The sequence below is a fragment of the Girardinichthys multiradiatus genome, chromosome 5, assembly GCF_021462225.1.
Source record: "Girardinichthys multiradiatus isolate DD_20200921_A chromosome 5, DD_fGirMul_XY1, whole genome shotgun sequence".
NCBI lineage: Eukaryota > Metazoa > Chordata > Actinopteri > Cyprinodontiformes > Goodeidae > Girardinichthys > Girardinichthys multiradiatus.
In genome coordinates, this window is record NC_061798.1 from 13,457,323 (window position 1) to 13,478,529 (window position 21,207).

The following is a 21,207-nucleotide window of genomic DNA, read 5'->3' on the forward strand; positions in this document are numbered from 1 at the left end:
TTGTGAGGTGAAAAATAAAAGTCCTCAGGAAAACAAAACAAAAAAAGGTTGCATTCTGCGGAAGAATTTGGGTTTTATACCCTGATTACCCTCGGTTGTTTAACGAGAGTCAGTGATTCCTGGATAATACAGTCATTCATTCCAGAAACATTCGATAAGTAATGTTCCAAAAACCTTTGTTGAAGTAAAGCATCATGACAAGGAGTTACAGGAGTTTTTCCATGAATCTTTTCACACACATCTAAAGCAAAATTAGTTAGGTTTTCGGAATTAGAGTCTTTTTACTGAACTAAACTGATTTAAACTACCATTTTTGGCTTTTTAATTAATTTACAATCTTAGATTTTTACAATTTTGTTTTTTTTATATTTTATGCTTTATATATCTTTGTGTTATATCAGTTTCAACTGATTGTATTCATTTTCCTTTTAAGGACATATTTTACAGCACAATTGTAATTATTTTAAACGGTTGATTTGACCTGGAAACATTGTTTGCTGCCTGTGATGGACTGGCGACCTGTTCAGGGTATACCCTGCCTCTCGACTTCTGGAGATGGGCATCTTTCCAATGAAGGTTAAACAATTATTTAATCATTTTAATAATTTTTTTTTTGCCTTTTCATTTTTAATCTTTGACTGTCATGTCGTACTGTTTTTATTAACATAATAATAACAATGCTTTACAGATAGATTTGCCTTGTCTAATTTCAGCTGACATACAACAAAAAGAGCAAAAATGTTTTTCTCTGTCCAGTAAAACATGCGTGGTGACGTAATGAAAGGATTAGCTGTCGAAAGCCGACAAATCGAACAAGTAGCGGAAGTCCTGTTGAGGAGTAAACATTTGTTAGAAGTTAGTTAGCTTGTTAGCTTGCATGAACTGATATTAACCTAGAAAAGAAGGAAACCAGTTAATTTACAGGAAGATTAATTCGGTTTTGCACTTTCACACGTTAATCCTGTTGGACTAACTCGGCAGTTTATTTTCGAGAGGAGAAAGAAAGAGACAGGTACCGTTTTCTGATCTTACACTGAATGTGCTAATGCTACGTTAACAGCTAGGGTCATTTTATTTTATTGCATTCTCCTGGTTATTTTTGTATCTAAATTAAAATGGTAAACGGTCCCCAGTGTTTAATAAGTTATCACGTCAATGAGCTGCTCAGGTAACGTTAGCTGAATCAACCATCTATTACTGTTTGAGCTCCTACCTTGGTTTTCTTCTGCGTAGTCGGGCTCATAGTTCATATTTCAGAGAAAATATATGTCCTGTCAAATTACTAATCTTATTTTTTTTTTCTTTTCAGCTAATCAGTAACTAATATTTTGTGGGAAAGTTTTCGGCTCAATACCCAATGGAGATACTTCCAAATTATTAATCGTTTCCAAAGCAACACTTGATTAATACAAGCTTTGCTGGTGGTTTTGTTCCCCTTTAAAAATGGCTCCTTTGAGTATTTCAGGTGTTGTTTTTGGCTCTGCTTTGTTCAGCGTGCTTATTTGGAATAAGAGAGAACAATCTCTCTCGTACAATATTTGTCAATAGTTTGGTTCAAAGCAGCAAGACTGTAAATTCTACAATAAGTTTTGTGCAGTAGTTATTTTCGCTATGCAAAAAGTGTTTTTCCTTCTCCATCATCTACTTTTCTAATGCTTTTAAGCTTAAGAGCTTTTAAAAATAACGTATCCTTAATTAATCTTTATTCCATGAGAACAAAAATGTGCGATTTTGTTTTCTGCACATATTTGTTCGGGCTTCATATTTAATGTGCATAATTGTAAATGTTTAAAATTGAACAAAGTTGTCTTATTTAACAAACTATGTTTGCCTGACTTGTACAATGTGTAAAACGTTGTATGCACATGTGTTGTAGTTCTTTGATTTGGCCCATGGCTTTAACAATAATTGATTTTTTTTAATAAACAGTAAAGCGCTCCACACCAAAAAAAGTAACTTTAAATGACCTTTTTAACTTGCCATCTGGTATTCTGATCTTCATCACAGTTTTCCTGTGGCCAAAAATCCCACATTTTGTTTTATTTTAAATTGATGAATTTTAGTTAACTGTGCAACAAACCATGTTGTCTGTAATAACTTGAGTCAATAACTGAATGAATTGAAAAGATTTGTCTGCATGAACTCTGGACAATTGAAGGACTATAAAAAGGGCAAGACCAAAACAGTTAACCTATATGTCAGGAGCTCTTAGTAAAATGTTTCCTGGTTATGAAGCCATTGTTAAGGAAGAGGAATTGAGACAGATATCATACAGGACTATGTAAGTAGTTATAAACCCATATTTGAGTTGTTAGGTTTTGCACCGTAATGGGTGGGTTGAAGAAGTAGGTCCAGAGAAATAGATTGAGTTTATAAAGCCATCTGTAAAACGAAGTTTATCATGGTTTGGATCTACATTCTGGTCATTGCTGTTTGAGATTTGAAATAGTGTGTAGAAAAGATCTGACTGGTAGCAACTTATTTTTTTTTTTAGGAATAGCAATGATCTGAAACTCCTAGGTCATAAATAAATTTAAAAAATGCAGCCAACATCCAGCAATAAGCTTTGGAGAATCATTAGAAAAACAATGTAAAAGATCTCCAAAGACTGGATCCAGGACTGTGTTTAAGAATAAAATGTTTTTACCAAATAAATCATTTGAACCTTGTTGGATCAAAATATTAATACTCTGTTTTCTTCTTTCTTGTCAGCGAGGATGGATCCAGCTCTGCTTAGGGAGAGGGAGCTGTTCCAAAAGAGAGCTCTTTCAACTCCAGCGGTAGAGAAAAGACCGACTGCATCAGACTCTGGATCTCACAAGAAGAAGAAGCCTAAAGCAGAGAAAGAGAGCTCCTCTGGATCTAAAAACAGTTCAGGTAAGGGAAACATACTATTTAAACATCAATTCTGGTCACCAAAATAAGACTCTTTTCATTCTAAATGAAAGCAAGGACATTAGTGAACGAGACAGTGGAAATACCCACAACTTTGATGACTGACAGATACTAAATGCTCCTATTGTCTCTAAGGTTGTAATTAACCCTCCACAGATGTAATACTTCTATGTTTCCTGGCTCTCTGCTCTGTCCTCCCAGTAGGATTATTTCATTAACAAGTTTAATACACTGGCCAGCTGTGTTTATCATAGAGATGAACAAAACCTTATTTTAGATGTTTGTGGGATACAAGCTGAGTATGGTCCGTTTCAGTGCAGGACTTATAATGAAAACATGGCAATGGACAGTGCCAGCCACATTTATTGGCACCCCTGGCAAGGATGTGTAACAAGCCTTAAAATAATTGTATATTTAACTGCAGTAGCATGATCTCGCACTGAAAGTCAAACCTTTAATTTGTGTGGATTTCTTCAGTAGGGAAATAATTCACATGTTAAGAAATAATTGTTTTTTTCTCCCGAGTTTAGAACATACAGAGAGAGGGAGCTTTTGACCGTTCCTTCTTATCTGTCGTTTACCCAGGATCCTCAGTTCTCTGTTCTGCTCGGCACTAAAGTTTTCAAGAAGATGTAGGTCTGGGGAAGAAGTTTGATTTTTGTGTCTGGTGCATCTTTTCTATGATGTTTTGGCCATTTCTTTTTGAATCTTTCCTCCCAAAAGTAACTTTGTTTAAGTTTGCTGGTAGAGCCCAGCAGATTTAGTTTTTTGTTTAATGTCCAGGTATTTCAAGAACTGTAATGATGCCATGCAGTCCTCCCAGGGTGGTTGGAAGAGAAACAGGCCCACAGCATCCCAGATCCTCCACCATACTTAACAGTCCACCGAGGTGGTTTTCCACCTATTGATCCTTTGTTTCACTCCCAACCCACCTAATGTGTCTGTTGCTCTTTCTCAGTCTGAGTCTCATCTGATTACAGGACCCACAGTCCCAGTTAAACTCCCAGTCAGGCTTTTTTCTGACATATATATATATATATATATATATATATATAGCATCAGTGAACTTTGGAGAAATGTTTTTCTCGGTAACCATCCTTATCTCTGTGTGTGGTGGCAAGATGAATCCATGTCCAGCCTAGTGAGCTCTAGCTAAAACAGGCCACTTTGTCATTATCATATTTATAAAGAAATCATAAATGAAAACAATGTTTGACTTAGATTTATTTCAAACTAATTTTAATTGCCACCTTGTGATTTTGTTCAAGGAAATATAAATTTCAGGCACAGCGGTGGCGCAGGGGTCGAATCCTGGCCCAGGCTACCTTTACTGCTCTTCTTCCACCTCTGTCTATCCCTTTCCTGGCAACTTACTGTTGAAACATAAAGGCTACTAGTGCTGCAAAAAAAATAAATAAAAAGACAACACAAATTTCATGAACATTGAATTTGTCTATCAATGAATAAAGGCATTAAAAGATTCAGTTTTACAAATTGTTACTGCTAGATCAATCTGCTCCACTGAGTATCTGAACACGCGTCTTGTATGTGCCTGCTGTCCAATTTCTCCAGCACTCTTGGCAGCTTTTGAGTTATTTAGATTGAAAAGTGTTGCTTAGCAACCATTTAGGACCAGTGTGTTGCATTACGACTCATGCTGTTGGAACCAGTGATTGGTCAGTAATGACAGAACTCTGCAAGGCTTGCATTTCCATTCATGTTTCATCTCGGCTCAGGGAAATGGTTATTATTAGTACACGCTGAGTAATAGTGACAAACTGTTGTCTGTGAAGTGGGAATTTATTGAGAGTAAAATGACCTGGACATTACATTTTAATAACACACTGACACTCTTTGTTGAAGATGGTCTCTTAATAAATGAGTTGTTGGCAGATGCAATCAGCAGGCTTTGGAAAGCTCATCTAAAGTTATTTACAGCAGGAATCTGATCTTTCCATTGGAAACCTTACAGATTGTATAATTTTATACATGCAAACAGTTCCAACAAAATATTCCCACACAATTTACATGCCAAGCACCAGTCAGTTTTTAAACGGCGAATAAAAACCCACATATTTTAGTGAAGGTTGTTTAGGCAGTTTCTAGTAAGGCATAAGGACTGACACAATAAAATATGTCACTGTTCAGCTACCAAACTTGTCTTGAGCTAATGAAGCAGTGGTATTTATGTTGATGTCACTGACTGTCAAGCAGGTAATGTGTTAAAGGAAAAAACACTTGTTTTCCAAAGCAGTGATCACCAGAATTTTGGGCATGCAACCATATAGTCTTTTGAGTCTGAAAAATGGTCAATTAAATAAGACTTTCTTTCACAGACTTGTTTTTATATTTAAAAAAAAATAAATTCATTGCCATGGCAAAACAATTTTAAGCAACACTGTCAGCAGTCATGCTTTCTATTTCTCCTAGCGTTACATGTGTAATATACATTTTTACAGTAGGTGCAGGAAAATATCCTGTTGATTGAAATTGGAAAAAGAAAATCCTGGTCATTATATTACCATTATTAGATTTTTCCACAGTCTGACCGTTTTAGTCCTTTTTTGCCTCTTTTTTCCAGTGAGACCTAAAATTCTATTTTCCTTTATCTCTGTTGCCTCTATACCACCTCAGTGTGGGATTCTGGCTCCTTGCAAATGTTGGTCATGAGCTTGCCACAGCTTCCTGGCCCCTCCTCCTGTAGCTGGTGGTGTGTTTTCCCTTTAGTGCAGCACCCACAGTCCAGTAGCTCGTAGAGGACAGCCAAGGCTGCCAGGGAAAGGACAGTGAGGATGAAAAGCAGAAGGATGATGAAACAGGCAACGTTCCAGCCATCGTGGAAGGGGTAGACTTCTTGTACCTGTAGGGAGACGCGGGACAGAGGGAGTGCCTCAGGGAGTCTACTTGGGTGGATGGTGTTTGTGATGTTGGCCATGTTCTCTGGTTGGAGACAAAAGCATGAAAGAGATATTTTGTTGTGAAATTCAGTGTTTAGTTTCCGTTTCTTTAAAATAATCAAGAGCTTTTTGCTGATAAACTGTATTGCAGTAGAAAGTTACTTTGATTTTACCACATCATTATCATTAAACAGTTAAATAAATTTCAGCTGATCTTCTCTGACCAGTGACTAGTCAGCCAGAAACTTAAAAAAATCTGATCTTTTTCTAATCTGTGAATGCACCATACTAACCACTGCATGGTCGTATTGAACACTCAGTGTGTAAGAAGTTAGGTCAGGGTTAGAAACTATTTAGAAGGAAAACACATTTTTAGAGAGAGATAACGAGAAGGCTAAATAGAGTACAGCAGGGGTGTTCTGTTTTATCCATTTGAGCTTTCATCTTCTGTCTGTGATGGAACTAGCATCATTCAGAAATGTTGGCGGTCTTTTTGAAATTTTAGCGTTAAAGTACGGGTCTACATTCTCCAGGGAATACAGGTCCTTCTCAAAATATTAGCATATTGTGATAAAGTTCATTATTTTCCATAATGTCATGATGAAAATTTAACATTCATATATTTTAGATTCATTGCACACTAACTGAAATATTTCAGGTCTTTTATTGTCTTAATACGGATGATTTTGGCATACAGCTCATGAAAACCCAAAATTCCTATCTCACAAAATTAGCATATCATTAAAAGGGTCTCTAAACGAGCTATGAACCTAATCATCTGAATCAACAAGTTAACTCTAAACACCTGCAAAAGATTCCTGAGGCCTTTAAAACTCCCAGCCTGGTTCATCACTCAAAACCCCAATCATGGGTAAGACTGCCGACCTGACTGCTGTCCAGAAGGCCACTATTGACACCCTCAAGCAAGAGGGTAAGACACAGAAAGAAATTTCTGAACGAATAGGCTGTTCCCAGAGTGCTGTATCAAGGCACCTCAGTGGGAAGTCTGTGGGAAGGAAAAAGTGTGGCAGAAAACGCTGCACAACGAGAAGAGGTGACCAGACCCTGAGGAAGATTGTGGAGAAGGGCCGATTCCAGACCTTGGGGGACCTGCGGAAGCACTGGACTGAGTCTGGAGTAGAAACATCCAGAGCCACCGTGCACAGGCGTGTGCAGGAAATGGGCTACAGGTGCCGCATTCCCCAGGTCAAGCCACTTTTGAACCAGAAACAGCGGCAGAAGCGCCTGACCTGGGCTACAGAGAAGCAGCACTGGACTGTTGCTCAGTGGTCCAAAGTACTTTTTTCGGATGAAAGCAAATTCTGCATGTCATTCGGAAATCAAGGTGCCAGAGTCTGGAGGAAGACTGGGGAGAAGGAAATGCCAAAATGCCAGAAGTCCAGTGTCAAGTACCCACAGTCAGTGATGGTCTGGGGTGCCGTGTCAGCTACTGGTGTTGGTCCACTGTGTTTTATCAAGGGCAGGGTCAATGCAGCTAGCTATCAGGAGATTTTGGAGCACTTTATGCTTCCATCTGCTGAAAAGCTTTATGGAGATGAAGATTTCCTTTTTCAGCACGACATGGCACCTGCTCACAGTGCCAAAACCACTGGTAAAGGTTTACTGACCATGGTATCACTGTGCTCAATTGGCCTGCCAACTCTCCTGACCTGAACCCCATAGAGAATCTGTGGGATATTGTGAAGAGAACGTTGAGAGACTCAAGACCCAACACTCTGGATGAGCTAAAGGCCGCTATCGAAGCATCCTGGGCCTCCATAAGACCTCAGCAGTGCCACAGGCTGATTGCCTCCATGCCACGCTGCATTGAAGCAGTCATTTCTGCCAAAGGATTCCCGACCAAGTATTGAGTGCATAACTGTACATGATTATTTGAAGGTTGACGTTTTTTGTATTAAAAACACTTTTCTTTTATTGGTCGGATGAAATATGCTAATTTTGTGAGATAGGAATTTTGGGTTTTCATGAGCTGTATGCCACAATCATCCGTATTAAGACAATAAAAGACCTGAAATATTTCAGTTAGTGTGCAATGAATCTAAAATATATGAATGTTAAATTTTCATCATTACATTATGGAAAATAATGAACTTTATCACAATATGCTAATATTTTGAGAAGGACCTGTACAGGGCTGCACTATGTTAGAAAAATCTTGCGATGGCGATGTTGGTAGCAATATTTCCCTATTTTCTTCCTTCCCCTGTTTCTTATCTATTCTTCCATCAATCTGTGACCTTAAGCATTTTAGACAATATTATTTGTGTCTGGTGTGAGCATCTGCTACCATGACACTGTTCGACTGCCTAAATATACTCTTGGAATATATTATCCAACAATTATTGCACTCCGAACTGTCGTTTGCAGTATAAATATTGCAAACACTGATATTGCTATGAAATATTGTGCAGTCTTAATACACACCGACTGTGATAGTCGTGCTCATTTCCTAATACAGACACTGCATTTAAGGTGTATTAGTTTGTATTAGTCTTTTAGCCAATGTCACTTTAAATCCCCACTGAACAGTTTGCAAGCATTTCTGCCCACACATACATACATGCGCACACACATGCTCCTGGAACAGAGCAGCAGAGAGGAGGTAGCTGACCCAGTTTACTTAACAGATGGAAAAAGAAAACTGAACAGAGGAGCTAAAGTGTTTACCATTTTACTTGTTTTCTTAAATTACATTTCCTGTCCATATCTTCCTACGTTTTACAACTTAAACTGATGACACATGTACAACACTTGCTTTAGTGTTGCAAAATAATCTTAGCCTGGCCTATAAAGGAATTTTAGAGCTTCTTACCTGAAACAACTCTTAGCATCCTCACATCAGTTCCCTTAAGGTGCTGCATTATGGATTTGAAGGCCAGGTTCAATAATTTATGCTATACCACTTGCTTCCACCTCTCAGAAGTTTATTACCAATTTCCGGTCTCATGTTTTTGACCAGTCGATACCAACGTTTACGGCTGCACAATATTAGGGAAAAATCCAATTTGTGAATGTCGTAATTACATTATTGCCTGTGATAAATGAACAAATAATCAGAAGGGGTTAATGCCTTTCTGATTTTTGGCCAATAGCAAGCATAGACCCCAGATAATGAGTAGTCCATCTACCTGGTTATCCTTGCAGGGTTGCAGAGGCCTGTGGCCTATCTGCAGCTACCAATGGGCAAGAGGAGAGGTACACCATGGACAGGATGCCAGTCAATCACAAGGCAACACAGAGACAAACTGTAGAAATAAACATACACACATACGTATACCTAGGGGCAATTTCAGAGTAACCAATTAACTCAACAGTCATGATTTTGGACCTTGGCAAGAAGCCAGAGTACCTGGAGAGAACGCACAGGGAGAACAATAAAACTCCATGCAGAAAGACCCCAGGCAGGGATTAGAACTCACAACCTTCTGCCTGCAATGCAACTGTGCTGTAGTCTATCCAGCTACTAGAGAAAAGATCAAATTCAATATTTCTATCTCAAAAGCAAGGTTTCTTCCTGTAGCTGCCTGTTTTATTTTTTGGCACTGAAAGAACTTACTGGTAGTTATTTGATGACTTTACCACCTTATATTCAAATTGCGGAAAGTGATTTTCAGTAACGATAAATTTGCGATATATTGTGCAGCCCTACTAATGTTGTCTGATTTCTGTTTAAAGAACTACGAGAAGATGAAAGGTCAGTCACGCACCATGGGCAGCTATTGACATTTATATTGGGAGTAGGGGTGACATCACACTATGAACAGGGTTATATTTATATTTTCAGGCTTTTGGAGTTGACATTTGAAACTGTTAGTAGCACCTTATATTAGTGGGATTAGCGATACTAAAACTTTGTGTCTTTGTGTGTATTTCCTAGAGACTGTGGACCTTGATCTTTGCCTTAACTCTGAGACTTCCAAAAGGCGGCCTGCATTTCCAAATCCAGCCTGTTTCATGAAAGCTCGAGGTTGAAAGCTCAAAAAGACAACACAGAGCAAAGATGCTGCACAGCATTCAGCCCTCCTGTTATGTATTGAAAGTCCTTCTCTCTCACACCCTAAATGGGAAGTCATGTCACAGAAAATACCATTTCCCTATCAGTGGCGTCCGTCATCTCTGACTTCAATTTGAAACATCTCACTAATACTTAAAATGGCTGACTTTAAGTCTTCACTCAGTAACATCTGCTCTGAAGAGTGTTCAAACTACCGCTTGGTTGCGCTTGGGTATGATGAGTTCACTTCTCAGGAAAAGATTGGATGTTTTGAGTTTCTGACCAGCCAGTGAGCAGTCAGTGTCAATGGTTGTGTCAGTTAAAAGCTTGTGTTAAAACGAAGAGCCTGACCTTTAGAGATAGGCAAAAAAATAATAATCCTACAAGAATAAAAATGTTTGTAACAATGATAAATTCCATTCAATGATGCTTGAAAACGCCCCAAAACTGGCAAATGTTTACTGTTTTCTTCACTGTTTGTTTCATTAGAGCATAATGTGTGCAGTTTAGTAATACAAATCACCCATTTTTATGTTGCTGGTGCCCTGAAGATGACTATATCAAATTAGGCATGTTTTTAAAAAGCTGTATTTATGTTTGTGGGACAGCAGTGACATGCAGTCACAGCATTACATTTACCTAAATAAGAACTAAATACTTTTTTTATTGTTACTTACAGTATTACAATACATTCTAAATAAAATTGTGATAACATTTTTAGATAATTTCGCCCACCCCTACTGATCATCATCAGTATCATGTGGTTAACTACTTATTATTGTGTATTATTGCAAGCTGGCTATTTATGATGGCAGCAAGAGCCCCAGGATGCATTTCCTTTCAGTTCATACGAAATCTCAACATCTCATCATATCAATTTCACTCCAATTCGTTGCCGTGGTAACAACCTCACTAACTAATTAATGTTACCTGACCTCCTCTACACCTACCACCTCCCCAACCCACACACACACACGTTTCCTGTCTGATATTACTGCTGTCCCCACATGCAGTAGGGAACTGTTCGGCTCCCTGCAGCATCTGTTACCAGCTTCCCCTCTACAAGAGCCCCACCCCAGCCATGCTTGGTAGATGTTGCAGGACTACGTAATGCTCTGTAAAAATTGGCCACCGCTCAGAACAAACACACATTGCTGATAGTGTTTCCCCAGACATCTCTTTGCAGATTTTTGGGCCCTCGCTGGTTTGTCGTGACAGCAGCAGTTTGCGCGGAGCTGTGCATTCTGAGAAACGCAGACATGGTGTTCATGACCGCCTGCGCAGACGCAGATATTCTGAGGCTTGTTATTCAACTAGAAAAGAGTGCAGATAGACTGGTCCATGTTTATTTAATCCTGTGTGTGTGTGTGTGTGTGTGTGTGTGTGTGTGTGTGTGTGTGAGAGAGGGATTTGAGAATGTTGCAGCTTTGAATGATATTAAGCGAAATTGATTCGATTTGTAAATATACATTTGCTGCATTTGAATGTGTAGGATTCAGCAGCTGAATGCTGAAAATCACCTAGCAATAGTCCTAAAATTAAACCAACAGCAGTTTGTGTTTTTTACATCAGGCTGTGGATTGTTGTGGTCGAGTCACGTCGCAGACGTTCTCCTGATTCAGACTCCGCTTTATCTGAAAAAATATACCAACTCACCTGTTCGTCTGGCTCAGCTTCTCAAAGATGCTCGATAAGAGATGAACGCTCCTGCTTTCAGTTCTCCCCCCGTCTCTTGTGTCTTCCCGTTTCACAATCACACATCAACCTGCTCTCCTCGGCACACTTGTGCACCTTCAGCTGTCGCTCGCGCACCCGCTCTGCTTCTCCGCCACTCCTTGCAGCTCTGCATGCATCTCCTAAACAGATCGGGCTTCTCCCCATCATTGGCTCTTTCCGTCCGCCCCTGCCCCCGTGCCATTTGTTAGCTGAGCTATCAGAATCTCAGCGTCCTGCCCACCGTTCAGCTAACAGTCACAGAGCCTCCTGCCCACACTGTGAATCATTTATGAATCAGTGTCTGTTTTCATCTGTGATTGGTGAGAACTCGGTCCAGACCTGGACAAGTGGGGCGGGGGTGGACGGCATGACTAGACTCTTAACAGAGAATAGACTTCATTTATTGGAGTTCATACAATTCCAGTTAGATTCTCCCTTGTTCCTGGATCCTGTATTTGGTTAACTGTTTCAAAGCAGGTTAGTGTGCTAAATATTTGCACTGCCTTATGTGCCTCCTTTTTGTACAACTGGTGATTATTAGTACATCTACATGTTTTTGTAGCTAAGATAATAACCAGTTTGGAGAATTTATGTTGATCCTCAATTTAAAATTGTACAAACTTATTCCTGTTCCTTTATTCAGTCAAATGCTTCTTGGCGCATTATTTTCCAGTTTGATTGCTGTAATTAAGACAGAAACAGTCCTGATCAAGTTAATTTTATTGAAATCTTATTTAATCATTATTTGTCATGAGCAGTTAAGTTCGGAAACACACTGCATTTATTGCAACCAATTTCTTTTTCTTTTTTTTTTTTCCAATTATTCGGTTAATGTTTTTTTGAATTCTGTGTATTTAAAAATGTCAGTTTTCTTTCCACCTGAAAAATGTTATATATTTCAAAGTAAAAGTAAAACTCAAACTTCTTATTTGAAACACGCAAGCTGCCACGTTCGAACATTAGTTCATCTCAACTTGTCTTTATTTATTTGTAGCAGTATCTGAAATAACTCACATTTCACCGCATTTTAGGAAAAACGTGACACTGATTAGATTTTTATAACTTTTTCGCCATCAAGAACATTTCACACCAAACCTTTTGTCTCCATCTTTCTGTCCATACAGCTTGCTTTTGCCCACATACTATGTATTACTATATTATTATATTATTGATTCCTGCTATTTTCTTTACTTCTGTGTTCCACAGAATCTGCAAATGGAAACATCAACATCAAGGCGAGCTCTGGGTACAAGTTTGGCTGCCTGGCCAAGATTGTCAACTACATGAAGGTAGTTTTGAATATTTTTGCGTGAACAAATCTTTTCCTATCATCCCTAATTTGCCTCAGCAAGCGGACTTGAGCTGTCTCAACATTTATATGCAACCATTCATTTTTTCAGCCTGTCGTCATCTCCATCACAGCTTCATAAAACCGTGATTTTCTGTGGATCGTATCAGCCGGATGAGTCAGACTTGTCCGCTGTGTGAAATTTGCTCTCGAGTCTTTCTTTGGGTACATAAACAGCTTGTTTATCATGCTGCGGCTCTGCAGAAAGCAGTGATCCTCTGTCAACAGGCTGTGTGACTCATCTCATTTTTTTTTTTTGCTGAACTTGCATATCACTTGACAGATTTCTCTGAATGCTTGTACTTTTGTTCCATCTGTTGAACGTAGCAAGTTTGAAATGGTGCAAAACACCGTGACATTTCAGCTGCTGTCCTGAAGGATGACATGTGCATGAAACCCTGTCAAGGGTTTGGGTTGAAGACATTTTAAAAAGGGAAATAAATAAAATGAATTGTGTTTGCGGGTGTTTCCTTTTTGTATTGTTTTTTAACATTGTCAGATTTTTGTCCTGTTTACAGACGAGGCATCAAAACGGCGACACACACTTCCTGACACTTGATGAGATTCTGGATGAGACCAAACTTCTTGACATCAGTATGAAACAGAAACAATGGCTGATGACTGAGGTGTGCTCCTGTCATTTTCAGGGTCCATACTGCTTTGTTTATTTATCACCTCAAGAGAAAATGGTTCTTGTCCTCCACCGTTTCTCATCAGCTATATCACATTTTTAAGAATGAATATTTTCCACATACACTACTGTACTGAAAGGTAATCTCCTAAAAGTTGTTTTTTAATACTTGTTTTGTTTTTCAAGGGATGTTGAATAAATCTCCAGACTTCCCACAGTCTCCAAAGATGTAATTTGCTGAGTTCTGAATCGACTCTGGCCTCGTTGATTGAAATGTTTATTGTCCTATAGCGGTTAACAGCTGTGTAAGGCCATTTCCCTCCTTCAACGCTGCTTCTGCAATTTTCATTATTTCATAACTGACTTTAGATATTTTTTATATTTTAAAAATAGTTTGTCTAATGCAGAACCAAAATTAATAACAAAGAAAATGTGATCGGAAATAGTTTGTGGCTGTTATACACTTTTGTAAAGCTTTTGACCTGCAAACACAGCAGATTCAAATTTCTTAATAGACAACACACCCTGTGGCAGATTATTTCACTCCTTCGCCAATTCGTATTCTCATTTTATACACACCCGTCACCCTTTTATCTTGTCCTGCTTCCATTTCTGACCCACAAACAAGTCGTTCTGTCCCCATGTTCTAAACCCTTCCATGTTTATATCTCTTGATTGTAAGGTGTGTTGTATGTGTAAGTTGTATATTGTTTTCTGAAGATTTTGTATTTATGCCTTATTTCCACATTTTGTGGTTCAGATCACCATTTGGCTCAATTAACACTTACGACTCCTTTTTACCCAAAACAATTGCAAGGGACCTCCGGCTGGCCGACACCTTTTGGAGTCACACAACCACTTTTCCTTATAGTAGACCGAACAGAATACAGAAAAACATCGAGTATCAAAGTGGACACAAAATGTACCCTAGATTTGTTCCTGGGAAAAGTTTCAAGTCCAAAATGATAAAGGGTCAGAATGACTAGCCCCCCTGTTGGCACTTAGGTATGTCGCATTCGCTGGCTGAAAAAAGGTAAAATTTTTGAGTTTCCGACCAGCCAGTCACTATTCAGACCTGGTCGAGTTGAAAATTGTCCGGTTTACATCACCAGATCATTAATGTGTGCTTGTCATGGTGTAATAAAAAGTCTTCAGAAAAAAAAACATTTCAATAAATTCTTCAAACTGCTTTGCTAGGAAAAATAAACTGATTGACTAATAAATATTAACAAATACAAATCTGGCTAAACAAAATATATAGATATATGTTCAGCACTGTATGCATCTCTAGTGATACATCAGAGAGAAGCCATTGAGCAGCACTGAGTGATGCACGTAGGCCATAAAATATTACCAATTTGCTTCTTCCTTTTAATAAAAAAATGTATATTGATTCCCTTCATCTTTATGGCACTCTTCTAGTTCATGATTTCTGCTAACCTGGTTTAGAACAGATGTAGGAGAAAATAAGTGTTTACATGCCAACTTTACATTTAATGTACTACATCTTTATACCTAACCTCAGGCCTTGGTCAACAACCCAAAAATTGACATTCGAGACGGGACGTATGGCTTTAAGCCTAAATACAACCTGAAGGACAAGAAAGCCTTACTGAGGCTGCTGGACAAACACGACCAGCTGGGCCTGGGAGGAGTGCTGCTGGACGATGTAGAAGAGGGACTCCCTAATGCAGCCAAGGCCATTAAGGTAATTCACACAGTTATATGAGAGAAGGTATGATTTACATAATCGCTGCGTCTTAAAGTTTCTCCTATTCTATCATGTTCAAACCACAAAAACATTTTAATTTAATGATCCACCAACACAAAATGGAGCATTATTGGGAAGTGAAGCAAAAATGATATGTACATGGTCTTGAAATTTCTTTACAAAGAAAAGTATAAAATGTGCTGTGGATTTGTATTCGACCTCCCTTACTCTGATGCCCCTGAATGAAACCAGCTGCCTGAAGTCACTTAATGAATAAATAGTCCAGTTGTGTGGAATTTAGCCTCATAATAAATCCAGCTGTTCTGCGAAGGCTCCAAGAGTTTGTTAGGAACAATGTGTGAATAAACACCATTATGTAGACGTGTGTGTGTGTGTGTGTGTTCTTGTATATGCTGCTGAAAGAGGGCTGTTGGGCAAAGTCGGTCCTTGAAAACATAGGAAGTGATGGTAAAATGGGTCTAAGATTAAGAGGCATGAATACAGTTGCAAGGTGCTGTATGTGATGATTTACCATTTGAACGACTAAACAGTATGATAAAAAACTGAAGCAACCCTTATTTGTGTTGTCTGCAGGCTTTGGGGGATCAGATCGTATTTGTAACGAGACCAGATAAGAAAAGGATTCTGTTCTACAATGACAAGCATTGCCAGTTTGCAGTAGATGAAGGTGAGAATTACTGGGTTTCATTTATTAGTTCCCCTCTGAACCAGCAGCATATGAACAGTGTTTTTTTAACAGTGGAGTACATGCTGCTCTAAGCAATGCCATTTGGTTGTGAAGTATTATTTCACCTTGTTTATCTTACAGTTTAACCTGTTTAATATGCCATTTTGATTTTAGTTGGTTTTCATCCAGTCCTGGGCTTTGACTTCATACATTTTATAGCTGTTGATCTGCTCTTTGCATTGCAGAATTCCAGAAGCTGTGGAGGAGTGTACCTGTGGACTCCATAGATGAAGAGAAAATTGATGAGTACTTGAAAAAACAGGGCATCTCTTCCATGCAAGAGACTGGACCGAAGAAAGTGGTCAGTTTCTTTTCCATCTCATATTTTGTTTGTTTTAGCGAGTTTGAATAAAACCTTCTTTTAGAGTTTGTTGTAAACGTAGATATTCACACTTTTGCTTTGTACTTTTTCTTTGCTGGAACAACTATCATTTATTTCTGATTCTGGCATTCCTGCAGATGCCAGTTCAAAAGAGAAAGAAGCAAAGCGGGCAGAGGAAGAGACAATTTAAAACCCATAACAACCATCTGGCAGGAGTTCTGGAGGATTACTCAGATGGTGTGCCTGCGAAGAAGTGAAACAGCTCATTATAATCTGAGGTGGCTGGAGATGAAGTCACTGGCTACACAATACTGACTTTTTATTGTGGTTCTGTCAAAAATAAACTAGCTTATGTTCCTTTTATTTTCATTCCCTCCAGGGATCAGTAGTCATTCATTACATGGAGGCCATAGAAGCAGCAGTGTTGTGGAATGTTTTTTGAGTCACTGGTCAATCAAACTTGAGGACACTGGTGGAAGAGTACTGAGATATTCAAGCACACTGAAGACTGACCAGGAGAAGGCACATCATCCCTACAGATAAAATGTAGATGTGGCTAATATGTGTTGATACTACTTTGATCATTTTATTCAGTTTATAGCAAAGAGGTGTTTTGAAAGGTGCAATGTAAGAGACATTCTTTGGAGAACAATACCATCTCACCCAGTATGAAACCGTCTTTTCTTCTTGTGGACTCTCAGAAGATTTCAGTGTTTTTACTCTGCAGAACCATGGTATAGTGGTTCAAAATACAAGACTTCTGAACTTATTTTAATAAATTTCATTGTTACACAATATAGTTTTAAAACTGTGACAGTAATTGGTCAATTTAACATAGAAAAGATCCATCTAGCAAGTATGCAACAGGAAATGTTTGATCTACTGTTGTAGAGTAGAAAATTTAAAAAGGACAAAATTCTTGATGGGTTTCATAACTTATTAACATTTGTATTCTCTTCAAACAAAGCAATTTGACTTGACGTGTACTGCTGCATTTAACTGGTAGTGTGGCTTGCTTTAATGGTTTTCTTCAAATGGTGGTAGTTAGGCAAAATTTTCATCAGGAAGTCAAGTTGGAGGGTCTGGGGCTGCAATGACAATAAAACATCTGGATGAGGTACAGGAACATGGTAGAGTAGGCAAATCCATAAAATCCTGCACTAACTAAACTATCCTATAACTCAAGCATTATTTCCCCTGATGTGGCTGAATGAACTGATTAAATGCATTTAAAAAAAGTGTGATATATTAGCACATTATGGTTGCTTTATCGATCAAATTGACAATTTTGACTTGGAGATTACACTGGTGGGTAATAAACCTTTGGCACTGTTAGATAAAAGTTGACTAAAAGCGCTTCGACTTGCAATAGCTATATATGCGTTGGGATTGAGAAAAAAAAAGCCCAAAACTTCTTTCTAGTGACAAAGCTTCAAACTGCAAACCAGGGGGGGCAGGGGGCTATGAAAACCAACATGGCCTAATGTGGAAAAAATACTTGCCTCCTCAATAACTATGTGCAACAGCTGCCATCTTGCATTTCTGATAACCGTCAATGACTATATCACTGGGGAAGAACCTTGACCCTGTCATGACACAGGATTGCAATCGGATTGAAGACCAGACTTTTACTAGTCTGCTCCAAACCCTTCGATTTGCTTTCTTGTTTTTATTTATGTTTTATTCAGAGGTGGAGCTGCTGGTGGGGTTTCATTGTCCTGGTGTCCTGTGTGCTTGAGCTTAATGTCACAAACTGACGGCTGGACATTTTCCGTCAGGATTTTCTGCTAGAAAGCTTATTTCATGGTTCCATCAGTTATGGCAAGTCAATTGTTTGACTGTTAGTATGATGTTCTCTTTCTGAAACGTTTTGTTCGTTTCACACTAAATGTAAAGGGATGCACATCTTCCGTCTCATCATTCCACAGAATGTTTTCCCAAAACTCTTGGAGATCATTGAGATGTTTTTCTAAATCTGTGACTTTTTTTTACTTCATGGTCAACAGTGGTTTTGGAATTCTCAAAATTGATGCCTTTTTTTGCCCAGTTGTATTATTGAATAAACACTGACCTTACCTGAGGCCAGTGAGACCTGAAGTGCTTCAGGTATTGTTTTGGGCCCTAGTGTCACCTCCTGGATGCGTTGTCTATACACTCTTTGAGAACTTTTGGTAGGTTGACAACTCATGAGAAGGTTCACCACTGTTCCATGTTTTTTCCATTTGCAGATAATGGCTCCCTGCGGTTCGCTGGAATCCCAAAACCTTAGAAATGGCTTTGCAACTCAGTCAGACTGATAGATGTCAGAAGACTTTTTCTCATCTATTCTTAAATTTATCTAGAGGCGAGATATGTTTTAGAGATATTTTAGCGTACTTCATATTGTCCGACAGGTTCTATGTAAGTGAGTTCTTATAGATTTCAACAGATCTGGGAGTAATCAGGCCTGGGTGGGTCCCATTAAACTGGACCAAACAAATGTAATCATAGCTAATGATTTAACAAGTGAGGCAATTATATTCTCACATAGGAGCATGTTGGTTTCAGAGCCTACAGTCAGCAGTTTACCACACAGCCAGAGAAAACTCTGGTCACTCCAACACTTTTTCTGGAATCTCTCTGAAAAGACTTTAAACCCTAGCAATGGTGTGAATTGTAGTGATTTTGAGATCGGAACATTTTTAGAACCTTGATACACTTTCATACTGGTAACCAGCTCATGCCAGATATCATCTGATGAAATACACCTGATCACATGGCTCTAAAAATCACAGCATTGATTTGGGTTTTCCCTTTTTCAACTGTAAATCCCACTAAATGTTAAACATTAGAACCAGCATTTCACCAGTAATGGAATTAATTTGCCAATAGACCTTTTGTCTACCTGCTTCTGAAGGTTTTGACCATCATAAGAACTGGTCAGGACAGTTACTAGGTACACAAGCAACACGTTCAGTTAGTCAGGGTGGTTTAAAAGTCAGGAAAATATTTTATGTATACAGAATAGATTAATAGGTAGGGTCTAAGACACCACCAGCTAGTTTCCACTGAGGCACACTAACAGTCCCAACAGAAAAATCCATTTATCCTACTGTAACACACAAACAAAATGATAATCCTCCCTCCTGGGATATTTCTCTATAGCCCAGATGTGTTAAACCACGTGTATCCATACCTGTGGTCTCTCTGTTTGAACTCTCCTCATACATCCAGAGCCATAGATGACCGTGTTCTCAGGTATGACCTCACAGGTGTTGACCTGACAGAAGGCTCCAACGATACAGCCACTGGTGAGGATTACATTCCTGCCAACATCGGCTAGACAGCAAGGTACAGTAAAATAAATACGGTCAATGATTCTACTAGGTATTTTTCCTTATCTTCCAGAATCTGTTACAGCCTACCTTTAGATTCAATTACATTGTTGTCGCCAATTTTCAAGGCTTGCGATACTGATTATTATAAGTTAAGGCTAATCAGGTTTTGAATTATGCAAGTGAAACACTGAAATTATAAATACACAACAGGACAGGCTGGTCAAAAAAAGGATACTGCAGCCGACTTCAAACACGTTGTTTGTGCCAATGGTCATGGTCTTTGGCTCCACTTCAGAATCCGGTGTGATGTTTTCTGGATAACTGAAATGTATAAAATATATATATATTTATATATATGTGACTTTTTTCCACTAGAATGTAATGTACAGCTTTGTCCATATCGAAATCTGATAAGTGAAATACCAGTAAGATATAACAGATCCTTACCTGTTAATGATCAGAGCTTGTTCTTCAATAAGGTTGCCTTCTCCAATTACAATAGGTCCTGCCTCTGCTATAATCCGAGCTTTAGGGTGAACCACTGTTCTGGGGCCTGAAATAATAAACAGTTACTGTAAATACAAGTTACTCAACATTTACAAGATCTCTTAATTTATCCGTCTTTTACAACGCAGAACATCTTACCAATGGTAACATCTCCTCTGATCTCGCTTTCAACACAGACTACAGCCCCAGCAGCTATTTTGACACTGCGAAAACAGCAGAAGTAACCGCTTAATAATGCTAGCGTAGGCTGCTAACTAGATACTTCTTGACACGTCTTAAAAGGCGGTAAAACTACTTCCCCGTTATCATTTCACATTTATTTTTCAACAGATAGCAATGAACGGAATGATTATACTTAAATTTATATTGACATTACCTTTTCTGTGCGTTTAATTTGTCTGCCATGGCAAGAGCTGCTGTGATGGGAGGCGGCGTTGATTCACTCAGCTATCGATTAGAAATCCTTTTTTTCCTTTCTCTGCATGTGCGCATGCGTGTCTCAGTTAAATGGTTATCTTGACTCCTGTATAATTGTGGGTAGTGTATAGATGTAAAAAACTAAAGAAGTAGCTAATGAAAATATTTAAACAAACATTTTTTTTTAAAAGTTATACAGGTAATTTTCAGGGAGATACTCTTGTACTTAAAGATGTGAAATGATTTTTACTAGCTTAAGAAAACTGTTACCATGACAACAATTTTTAATGACTGCTTCTAGGGAAGAATTTGACCAATCTGCTAGAATAAAATAAATGTATCAGTAAAGTAGGTAATGTGCCAACAAAAGCACAAATGTTATAAAATGTAGCTTAAATTTAATGTGGCTTAAATTCATTTTATTCCCTTTTTTTTTATTTATGATTTTCATCTCATGTGTTAATTTCTTCACTAATTTCTTCTCGTTATTTCCTTTCTTTGTTTATTTTTATGGACAATCAGAAACCAACACTTCCAATAAAAATCATCACTAACCATTTCCTGCTGTTGTACATAGACTTTTTTTTTTTTATGTTTCATTAAATGATCAAAACACCAAACATCATTTCTCGATGTAAATGTGGTTTTAACATTTGTCAAATTGTGACAAAAAGTGTGGCTAG

General features: G+C 38.4%; 3 protein-coding genes across 4 annotated transcripts; 1 reads left to right on the top strand and 2 right to left on the bottom strand.

Moving 5' to 3' along the window:
* Nucleotides 1–798: 798 nt before the first annotated feature.
* gtf2e2 (general transcription factor IIE, polypeptide 2, beta) lies at nt 799–17,078 on the top strand. 2 transcript variants are annotated; one of them, XM_047366508.1, is made up of 9 exons: nt 800–1,012; nt 2,713–2,877; nt 12,730–12,812; nt 13,390–13,497; nt 15,028–15,210; nt 15,808–15,901; nt 16,147–16,262; nt 16,421–16,561; nt 16,663–17,078. In XM_047366508.1, the coding sequence occupies exons 2-8, from the start codon at nt 2,718–2,720 to the stop codon at nt 16,538–16,540; spliced, it is 864 nt and encodes a 287-aa protein (XP_047222464.1). In that variant the 5' UTR covers nt 800–1,012; nt 2,713–2,717; the 3' UTR covers nt 16,541–16,561; nt 16,663–17,078. The 2 variants fall into 2 exon arrangements, with proteins under 2 accessions (XP_047222463.1, XP_047222464.1); XM_047366507.1 differs by having other exon boundaries at nt 799–1,012; nt 16,421–17,078.
* Nucleotides 4,677–12,656, bottom strand: smim18 (small integral membrane protein 18). The gene is made up of 2 exons (XM_047366511.1): nt 11,464–12,656; nt 4,677–5,835 (listed from the first exon to the last, which is right to left on the bottom strand). Exon 2 carries the CDS (start codon nt 5,828–5,830, stop codon nt 5,516–5,518), a length of 315 nt encoding a protein of 104 aa, XP_047222467.1. The 5' UTR covers nt 5,831–5,835; nt 11,464–12,656; the 3' UTR covers nt 4,677–5,515.
* Nucleotides 17,034–20,611, bottom strand: LOC124868879 (dynactin subunit 6-like). The gene is made up of 7 exons (XM_047366509.1): nt 20,484–20,611; nt 20,246–20,310; nt 20,048–20,153; nt 19,836–19,921; nt 19,688–19,735; nt 19,459–19,601; nt 17,034–17,371 (listed from the first exon to the last, which is right to left on the bottom strand). The coding sequence occupies exons 1-7, from the start codon at nt 20,510–20,512 to the stop codon at nt 17,279–17,281; spliced, it is 570 nt and encodes a 189-aa protein (XP_047222465.1). The 5' UTR covers nt 20,513–20,611; the 3' UTR covers nt 17,034–17,278.
* Between the last annotated feature and the right edge of the window lie 596 nt (nt 20,612–21,207).

Excerpts from the sequence above, each read along its gene's own strand:
- smim18 (XM_047366511.1), bottom strand. The coding sequence starts at position 5,830 with ATGGCCAACATCACAAACACCATCCACCCAAGTAGACTCCCTGAGGCA.
- gtf2e2 (XM_047366507.1), top strand. The coding sequence starts at position 2,718 with ATGGATCCAGCTCTGCTTAGGGAGAGGGAGCTGTTCCAAAAGAGAGCT. Across the intron at positions 15,902-16,146 it reads CCAGTTTGCAGTAGATGAAG|AATTCCAGAAGCTGTGGAGG; the intron begins GTGAGAATTACT and ends TTTGCATTGCAG. Across the intron at positions 16,263-16,420 it reads AGACTGGACCGAAGAAAGTG|ATGCCAGTTCAAAAGAGAAA; the intron begins GTCAGTTTCTTT and ends GCATTCCTGCAG.
- LOC124868879 (XM_047366509.1), bottom strand. The coding sequence starts at position 20,512 with ATGGCAGACAAATTAAACGCACAGAAAAG. Across the intron at positions 19,922-20,047 it reads CAAGCTCTGATCATTAACAG|TTATCCAGAAAACATCACAC; the intron begins GTAAGGATCTGT and ends TATACATTTCAG. Across the intron at positions 17,372-19,458 it reads TTCAAACAGAGAGACCACAG|CCCCAGACCCTCCAACTTGA; the intron begins GTATGGATACAC and ends TTGTCATTGCAG.